This window comes from Brienomyrus brachyistius, chromosome 6 (genome assembly GCF_023856365.1).
Source record: "Brienomyrus brachyistius isolate T26 chromosome 6, BBRACH_0.4, whole genome shotgun sequence".
Lineage (NCBI taxonomy): Eukaryota > Metazoa > Chordata > Actinopteri > Osteoglossiformes > Mormyridae > Brienomyrus > Brienomyrus brachyistius.
This window is the reverse complement of record NC_064538.1, coordinates 10,239,398-10,249,699: the sequence shown is the minus strand read 5'-3', so window position 1 is coordinate 10,249,699 and position 10,302 is coordinate 10,239,398. Positions and strand designations below refer to the sequence as shown.

The following is a 10,302-nucleotide window of genomic DNA, read 5'->3' as shown; positions in this document are numbered from 1 at the left end:
GAGACCATTCTATGTTTTTAAACAAATCTGCATTTTTAAATCGTGGCTTAGTTGCGGTTCTGCTGGCAGGAGGCTACACTGAGCAGCAGAATGCTTTCAGGTTCAAATTTTCTAAGACAGCAGGACATGAAAATAAGGTGAAGCAGGAGACACTGGGAACGAGCAAAGACCAACCAAGTAAAAGGTGGAAGCGACATTCTAATGCCAGAGGTGACCTTCAAAAGGAATGGGAGACATTAAGTGCAGGTGTGAGGTGCACTGCTAGGACAGTGTGTATCAGAAGCAGGACTGAGGTCCCATAGAGCAAGGAAGAAGCCCTTCATTACTGAGAAACAGGGAAGAACCAGGTTGCAGTTTGCAGAAGAACATATATTATTCTCAGACGCAGACCCATAAACTGAGAAATGAGTGAAACAAGAAATTGTGCTGTGGTCTCTTAATTCTTTCCACAGCTGTTTGTTACTCAGATAACAAACATTATTTGTTATCTGAGTAAAAACAGAAGATAAAATTTATCATTATGATTATATTTTAAAAGCTAAAGTAATTTAGTCTCAAAATAATTAATACCATGCAATGTAATTGATTACCTTTTAGATTCAATTACCTTCACAAAATCATCAGCATATGAAAATGTCCTGGATATAATTTAAGGTTTTGGTGTACCTGACATATACAATGACAATAAAGGCTTTTCATTTAAAAAAACAATGGCTATAATACAAAACAAGTAACGTGAGATCGGTTCGGAGGGCTGTGACTGCAAGGGGAACCTTCATGATCTTCACCTCCAGCTGTCTTGAATGGTTACCATATTCACAGGCTGCTTCACTTGTAGCCCAGTCCGGACTGGCTGATGTGACAGAACAGCGTCATGGAGAAGCACATGGCCAAGACCTACCCGAGACCGTGGAGAAACAGACCGAGAGTCAGACCAGACAACTGATGACCCATGTAAGCACAACATTTGGGGGAGATATTTGATTTGTTTATGGAACTTCTGAATTTGCTAATAGTATTTTATGGGAAATCCTACGTCCTCTATGGAAATCTGAAAATATGCAATGCGTCAGGTAAATGGTAGGTCACATATCAAATATCACCCAAATATCACCCTCTTATGTGACATTTGGTTCGCTGTCAGCAATGGTAGGATGGACACAATACCATCTGATCTTAATTTGAACATCTGGAAAATGTATTCTTGATTGTCCTGTGGCTGATAATTTAACTTTATATAACAATTTTCTGAAAATTATGATATTCACATTCACATAGTGGGTCTCCATTCAGCATTGTGCAACAGTGATTATGCTGCATGGAACGATATTCTACAGAACTTCTATAACAATTTGTTTTAAATTGTATCTTAACCACGAGTATGCTTAGATTTTGCAATACTATGATTATTTAGCATATAATTAATTTCATAAAGACCACAACCTGTGACATTAACTAAGCCAAAGGCTGAATACTGTATGAATATGGTTTGGAACTGGTGTGAATGTAGAAGTGTTTTGAGGAGGCCTGTTGTACCTCGACGATGCACATGACGATCACAATGGCCCCAATTGTCAGAAGGTTATTCTCAAAATTGTCCTTCAGTTTTGTGTAGCAGCCCTGGGGGGGGGGGGCAGGCAGACAGGGACATCACATTACCAGCACGGACATAGTATTGACACTCCATTATTTATCTATTATCAAATCTATTATTTGTCCAATTGAGGATGATAAGCTCTCTAAGGGTGTGATCCATGACATTTTATTGGACAGTCACTTGTAACCATATATTTTGCATGTCATTAATTAGCTTAAAATGTGCAACCGATTTAAGATTTGTAACTTCACAATTCATGTTGAACAAGATTCATATGTAAAGACATCTATAATTTTGGGATTCCAAATTTCTTTAAAATATTTTAAAGAATATTTTGCTAATTTTGCAATCCATTCTTGCAAAATATTTAAATGCACTACATCTGTACAGATATAACTGCCAAAAAATTCCTGCAAACTTAAATATGATTCATTTTGCAGTTTATTCAATTTTATCATGAATTTGATAATAGTTGTTTAATTTGATGACATTTTTGCATATGTGTGTGATACCATCCCTCAAAAACTTGTACACCTTTGTTGTAAGAGCGCCTGAAGAACACATTTGGGGAAATGTGGGATTATAGGATTCATGCTCAAGTTAACATACAAATGAAAAGGGAAGAAACTTTGGGAAGAATTTGAGCAGGAGAAAGATTCAAAGAAAAAAAAATCATATAAATCAGACAAATCATTCTCTGCAAATTAAAGACCAAATGAGTTTAAAATCTAGAACTGAAGGTCATGATGGTGAGATCTGCCTGTATTACCTTTTCCCAGAAGGGTGGTTTATTCTTGCAGTCGGAAATCGAACAGCAGGAGTGAGGAACATTATCACCCCAGTCAGTTGCATTGTAAACACCACAGCACTGAAACTGCAAACAGCAAAATCAACATGCAATGCAGGCTCATCCTTTTTCTGTGAAGGTGCAGAATTTTTGTTCTTATAGTAGAAATGTTGTGTGAAAGCATAATTTGTTCCATCAAAGTTTATGCTTGTCACACTTTATAAAAATGCTTGCTGAGAAGCAAATGATACTTCTTAATTATATCATAACTACGTAATGATTGTATATAAAACATTGTGAAACAAGTTATCATTTTAAAATCTTTTTACAAGATGATATCAGAAAAATCTATGTTTATGACTATCAATCCACATCACTAATTAGGAATTAGAAAACAATTAATTAAATATAGTTTCAGTCTGGTAATATAAATGCTTGCTTAGAATATTTATTTTATAAAATATAAATACAACTTATTTACCAAATTGAACTAATAAAATTTGCAAAATAACAGTGAAAGTAAAAAGTTGATTGACATTATAATTATAATTTGGACTTACTAATTCCTGTATTTTGTCCCAGTCATTAGTTTCATTCTTATTTGTTAAAGCTTGTTTCAGACTTTTATTTAAGTCATTTTCGATGAATGTGTCGATCTGCAGAGGAAAAACACAATATGACTGTCTACTGCAATTCAACTGCCTGCAATCAGAATTAATACATTTTCAAGCACGGTTCAGGAAAAATAAATATTATAGCATGGTGGGTATTTCTATCATATGCAGATATGTGTATAGCATTTGTAGATTAATAAATAACAACTAAATATGGATCCCCAGACCGATTAAAAAAAAAAATGAAATGTATATGGTAAGCAGGTGAAATAAAGAAAAATGCTAAAACTAAAGTGCAGATACACATTTAAACATGCCTACAATGCCTGAGAGAGTTAACTATTCCATTAACTTCCCATTTATGCTCATGCATAAGCTGATACATAAAACACCTAAATAAAACTAGTTTAGTCCTGTCTGATCACCCTCAGTTCCCTGGCTTCCAAAGGCGCGCAGTTAGACTCTAAACTGTCGGCAGTATGTGTGCACTGTGATGGACGGGTAGGTGTGTAGGGTGCAGCACAGCCTCGTGCCCTACACTGCTTGGGAAGGGCTCTTGTCCCCCATGACTCTATCCAAGATATACAGTTAGAGGATGGATGGAATATCTAAGGTCAGTCCCCACTGGTTAATTTATGCTTATTGCCATCGCCATGTTTTTATAAAGTTAACAATGTTTTAAATCGTATAGCGTTCAATAATAAAATATGATTTTCCCATGTAAAAATCAAACATTAAAATACTTCATGAGATACAGTTCAAATACTTGCAGAACCCATATATAAGTATGTTTCAAGCATTTAGACTGTTTTGTCAAACACAGTCGCTGTATGTTTTGTACAGGTATGGAATACACACACACACACACACACACACAATCAACTCACCTTTTTCTCATGCAGCAGCAGAAGACAGGCCACAGACAGCTCAGCCATCATTAGGATGAAGAGCAAGATGAAAAACTGCAAACACCAAAGAAACAAATCTCTCAGCGATGACAGAATCACATCAGACTGAGAGAGATATTCAAATGTTCATGCAAATCATGGTCTGAATGCACTGCTGTGCCAACCATGTTTACTTTACCATGAGGGGCTCTATAAACTCTGTATGGGCCCCTCATGTTGAATGATTTCTTTTTATTTTATCTATTTATTTCATTTTTAGCACATGTGAAATATTGCAGTGGCTGAGCTGGCCGAAGAGGAGGGACAGATTACAAACAACAACAAACAAATTTATTTTATATAGCGCATTATCACAACATTACATTGTCTCAAAGCGCTTTACAGCATCCTCACCCAAAGCCCCCAGTGAGTAAGCCATAGGTGACAGTGGCAAGGAAAAACTCCCTAGAAGGAAGAAACCTTGGGAGGGACCAGACTCAAAGGGGGAGCCCATCCTCCAGGGGCCGGCAGGGAGAGTCAAATAGAGAGATGGTTAAGTGCCAGAGATGGGCCAAGTCACATTGTCCCAGTCATAAGATTTGGGAAATAACTGGAGAGCAAGAAAGATGACAAGCCGATGCCGAGTCTTCTTCCAAGATTAGGAGGGAGAAGAAAAAGAAATAAAAGAAAAGAACAAAAAAAGGAGTAAGTGAGAAACATAAGTCAGGAGTGATATGAGTAGAGTAGAAAACACGATCTCCAATTGCTGCATCTGTAAAGGAGAGGGAAGGAGAAAATAAAGGCAATAGATCAACAGCATCTGAAAGAAGCGCAGAAATGGATAAATTCAGGAACAAACAAAAATAAAGAATATAGAAAGTAATACAAATATAATATTATAATACACATATAAAATCTTAGTGTGTGCTTGGATCGGTGCATGCAAGTATATGTACATGCGTGCTCAGTTGTGTAGACGTGTTGCGGGCTTGTGTGCGTGTGTTGGGCGTGTGTTGTGTGCGTGTGTTGTGTGTGTGTGTTTTCAACATGCAATGTACTAAATAGCAAGGGTGGGAGGACGCAGCCAGACCCCACACGAGCCAGAGGTTAGCAGGGACAGGCCCAGGAGGACCAGGACGTCCGCAGCCCCCGAAGAGCACGGAAGAGCTGGGGCCCCACGTCACAATGACAGCCACGGCCCCACTCCAGCCGGGGGAGGAGGGAGCGGCCACACCTGTATTAGCCAGGGCCAGGCAGGGACGGATTATGGGTTGTGTGGGCCCCTGGGCAAAATGTTTGTGAGGGCCCCCCCCCCCACCACCACCACCACCACCACCACCACAATTCAAGGGCCCCTGGGCAGCGGTCCCGCTAGCCCGGTCCATAATCCGTCCCTGGGGCCAGGGCCCCTAGGACCCTAGACGGCCGGGGGCTGACCAGTCCCCGGTAGATGTTCATGCAAATTTCAGTATTGTACTGACTCAGAAACAGTCACAATGTAGTGAAGCTTGAAAAAGAAATGACTGTGAACCATCATCCGTGGAGTGAAAGATGACAGAAAGAAAAAGCAGAAGGTGAAGTGGAGAGAAGCATATTTTGAAGTACAGGATGTACATCTGAGGTGACAAATGACAAACAGGCTGATCTGTTATGCGTCTTTTCGTCTCCCAATACCAGAGTCCCACTGTTCACCTTGCAGGTGGTGGGCTAACAAACCGGCTGTACACAGCCGCTTCCCTCTAAGCCTTGGTGGGTTACACCACCTCCAGGGTCCCAACAACCCTATTCCCGGCACAGCACTTTGGTTTTGCTTGGTACCTTTCATGGCAGCTATTATCAAATGATAGTTTGTCTGGCCAATCTCCACAGACCTGCTGGCCTTAAAAAGCACCAACGGGAGCTCATGCTCTAGGTGACATACATCTATTGATCTCTGAAGCATGCAAACTCCCCCACTATGCCAACATTCTCAAACAGATTATGCTTACAATGTGGCATCTAGGTCATAGAATTTGTATTCTTGGAAAGATGATCTGGTCTGACCTGTTCAAGATGCTGCCATGGCAACCCTCACCAAGAAAAACAGTATGATTATGATAATGTTGTTCAATATAGACCCTGTAAAATGTGGCAGAACTGTGACACACCAGACAGGATGAAGTAACCAGTGGGGCGAACCCACAAGAATATGGACAGTCAAGGAGAAACGGCCAGTGAAACCCACAGAAGAGATTACGAGACAAGAGCGGGGACACCCACAGATAAGAGAAGGCATCGATTTTCTTTGAGGGCACCCAGGAAACCCAGGAATGAGATGCAGGTCACAATAGTGCCGATGATCACTAGGCCACTGGCTAGATTCATGGAGGGGACGGTTGGGATCAACGAAGAGAACTTGGAGTACATCATCAGGTAGACCCCGAAGCCAAGGACGATTGTTCCAAACAACTGACACAGAGAGAGAAGAGGCCATAAATGAACACATTCCCCATAACATAATTCAAAGGCAACAAGCAGGAGTGAGAACATAACTGAACATTTAGTCTATGTATTGTGGCACAGTAAGCATAATGTGAAAGAAGCGTATTCCTCGTCAAAAACTTAAGTGTCTTTCAAGTTCTTGGCAACAAACTATCTATTAAATATTCCATGGAGAATGCAGGGCAGAAAACCCTGGCAAAATAAATACAAACTGATATACTGACATGAATGCTATTTCACTTGGCACGTTGAATATACAGTACTTAGCAAACTTGGAATTTGGCTAAAAAAGGCATCTGCATAGGTCAGTAGCACATTCATGCAGTAAATGTCCTGGCTTCCACACCTTAGAGACTACAATGAAGTGGATTCCAGTGGAACCTATTGTAATTGACTGAATGGCAATCAGAAAAGATTTGTGAAGCAAAAAATGACATTGTTTAAATGAGATTGACACTGAAGCCTACCCAGCAGAGAAAGTTGACTGCACACATTGTGTACTTGAGACAGTTCAGGCAGCTCTGAGACATTGTTATTGACTGGTGCTCAGTCCGACAAAAGAACACTTTTATGCCCTGTTGAGAGAGAGAGGTCAATATAACTTACAGTTCATACATCACATCTCACAAAGATCTATATAGCTCTAAACACTCACACCAGTGTGGGTCAAAAACCTGCCTTTAGAAAAACAATCATGTGTCATGCTAGGCAGCACGAAAACGGACTGCACTTCCTGTTCCTGTTCAGAAGTTTCCATTTCTAACTTCCTGTACAGCTTCTCTTATACGCATTTCAGGGTGCGGCAGAGCTGGAAATATAAACCGATAAATGCTGACAAAGCTAAAAACAAATGACAAAGTTAATTTTGTGTGGAATTCATCTTTAACTGACACATTTAGCTTAACATCACCCTATTTCCTATGCATTAAAAGAAAATTCTGAAAACGATAAGCAGAGGATCGGTTTGCTGTTTGTCTCATCAAAACATGCATATCACCCATCCTGCCTGTGATGTGTGGATTTCCTTCAGCTAAACAGAAAAAGCCACCCCATCCATGCCCTATGCTGCCTAGGATAGACTCTACACCAGGGATGGGAAATCTTATCCAGAAAGGGCTGGTGTATATGTGGATTTTCACCGTAACTTCCTAATTAGTTTACTAATTAGGAGACTGATTAGATGAAGAGTCCTCACACCTGGGTTTGAACAGTTGACCTAAAGGTTATCCCAAAAACCTGCATACACACCGGCCCTCTGCGCATAAGATTGCCCACCCCTGTTCTAGAGGCACCGCAACCTTGTAGAAAACGAATATTGATACATCCATGTTCTACGCAATTTCTGGCTGAGAAATTCATATTGCATTTTAATGGCTGTATTCACAGTAGTGGAGGACTGGAGTCACGGGGAAGGTCTCTTTAAATACATTTTTATAGAAAGAAAAAACCTGCAACAACAACTGGCAAAAGAAGCATGCTTCATACATTTTTAATCTTCAAACAATACAACAACTTTTTGTAATGCTGCACAATCAGAGACCTACATATCTAATAATTCAGCTCCAGTTCAACCAATTAAACATGCAACCAGAATGAGAACAATCCTATTACCTCTGTACACCCATCAAATGATTTCTATTCTGCAACAACAAAACCCTTATTCTGGTACCTGACCATAACAGAAAGGTTTTAGGACAAGGGAACAACCAGCATGTAGATACGTGCTAGAAACCCTCCTTCCTACCACACTAAAAAGTTGTATACTGGTGCCTAAACAAACAAGACCATAACTTTCTGTGAAACCCAATTTTGAAACTTTTAATCATGAGTCACTCCTAGTCTGTGACACAATACCAGCAGTCTAGGCGGCAGGCCTTCTTTCCAAGCTACTATTTATCAACTTCTTTGAAATCTTATTAACGTTTTTAATGTTTTACTGCAAACAGATCAACTTCCCTATTTTTTGGTGATTTTTTATTTTCATGTGATTTGCTTATATCTTGTCAAAACAGGTCTCCTGACCTGAATGTGATCTGTTGTGGTTAAAAATTGCTATCTTTCGTACAACCCCCTCAAAAAAACCCGATTTTATTACCAGGAGCCTCTTGGTATTACAGGCTTATTTCATTCTTGAAAGTAAATCGAAAAGGTTCAGCATCAGGGCTACCTAAAGAATACTGCATTGTGTTAACCGTAATACTTGCTAAAACTAATTTAAATAATACTTCAAAAGTATGAGCTATTAACAGCACACTGTTATCAAGTTTTCACTGAAAACAAAACACAGCTTTAGAGTAATAAAGATGGACTTGAAGCGTTAGTGACGTCTGAAACTTAGGAAGCGGCAATAGTTCAGCTTCGCCAACGTTCATGCAATATATAAATATATAAAGCACGAGGCTTTTTAAGGCAAGAATGTGACTCTTGACAGCCCAAAAACAAACAGACACGTCGCCCACAGGTTCCAAAGAACAAAACATGTAAAAGCTAAAATTTAGATCTCACTTATCACTCTGCCGTCAATCTTTTGCGGGAATGATCAATAAGACATTCTTACCTGGTTAATGTTTGTTTCCTCTGAAGTCACCTCTGGCCATCAGAACATAAGGCATATCATGAAAAGGAAGAAGGCGGAGCCTGCAGCTAACGGAGCATGAGGGGGTTTCTTTTTCTAAATTTCACTTCTGCTTCCCACAAACATTCTTAAAAATGCATTTTGAGGGGCCAGCACTAAGTGGCAGAAATAGTGGAGGGTGACTCCTGGAAAATGTCTTTATGTGCCCGTTTCGGCAACATAAGACTGCACAACAAAAAAGGCCACATTGTATTTGTAAATATTTGTTTTGATGGCTGGGATATTGAATAAAATGAGAATGAGATGTGTAGTTTAAAAATGTTAATTTAAAATGAAGCAATATTTTTGTTGTTTATCGTTGAAGGTTATCAGCCTAATTTTACTTCCAAATGAAGAAGATAATTGAGGTGTTCCTTCAGTTTTGAGCAGGTAGTTTTTCAAGTTTGGGCAAGAAATCAGTTGTTGAGATCTAACATAATTTGACAAGTTGATAACCAGTTGCATCTCCAGTGTCTTAACCATGAGTGGAGTGTTCTTTTGTTTTATTTGTTTGCTGAGAAATCCCAGCGGAGCCTTTCTTTCCAAACTTTTCTCTCTGCAGGTGCACAGGTATACAGTGTGAGTCCCTCCGGAAACACTGACTGATCTATAGGTTTCCTAACAAACACAGGTTGTTCTTTCTGCCCTCTCATAATGTTAGGAGGAGTTTTGACGCAGCAGTAATGTCTTATGTAGATTTGGTAGCGCAGTTATGATGATGGAGCTTATTAAGTATTATAATCAACACTATAATAACTTATGACTGTCAATAGAAAATGTCATAATGCTTTATTAATTTTATACTAACTGTAATAATGCAATATAGATGCCTTGTAATGCATCTTGAAGGTATCTATAATGCATTATAAATGAGAGCTTCATAGAAAGTGTTACCAAATTTATTGATCCCCGGGGAAAACTATTTAGCATATAGACAATTAGGTCAAGGATACGAACACACAGGCAAAATGCAAAGACATAACACATAGTGCAAATGACATTGAGCAAAATTGTAAGATAGCATGTGTTCAGATAGTAAGAGGTCAGTAAGACTGATGCAGATATTAGGTATGGGATACTATCTAAGTTGTGAAAGGTAGCGAATGACGTGGGGAGTAAAAGGGAGGTAGCTGAATGTAACATTGCAAAAGAAATGGTACAGCTCCAATCACTGGCCGAAGGTGCCTGTTTTTTAACCTCCATCTCTGTTGCATCACACACCTGAAGAATCTGAGCCACAGTCTTGCAGGTTAGTAAACCCACTGGATTTAAGTTTCCTCAGGCGATTAGGTAGAATTAGGCAAACTGACATCTCAAAACTG

General features: G+C 39.4%; 1 protein-coding gene across 1 annotated transcript; it reads right to left on the bottom strand.

The window, feature by feature from the left end:
- Window positions 1–284: 284 nt before the first annotated feature.
- Window positions 285–9,000, bottom strand: zgc:64051 (leukocyte surface antigen CD53). Its single transcript, XM_049018372.1, has 8 exons — window positions 8,924–9,000; window positions 6,834–6,941; window positions 6,145–6,333; window positions 3,886–3,960; window positions 2,945–3,040; window positions 2,367–2,471; window positions 1,537–1,620; window positions 285–897 (listed from the first exon to the last, which is right to left on the bottom strand). The coding sequence occupies exons 2-8, from the start codon at window positions 6,894–6,896 to the stop codon at window positions 829–831; spliced, it is 681 nt and encodes a 226-aa protein (XP_048874329.1). The 5' UTR covers window positions 6,897–6,941; window positions 8,924–9,000; the 3' UTR covers window positions 285–828.
- Window positions 9,001–10,302: the final 1,302 nt, after the last annotated feature.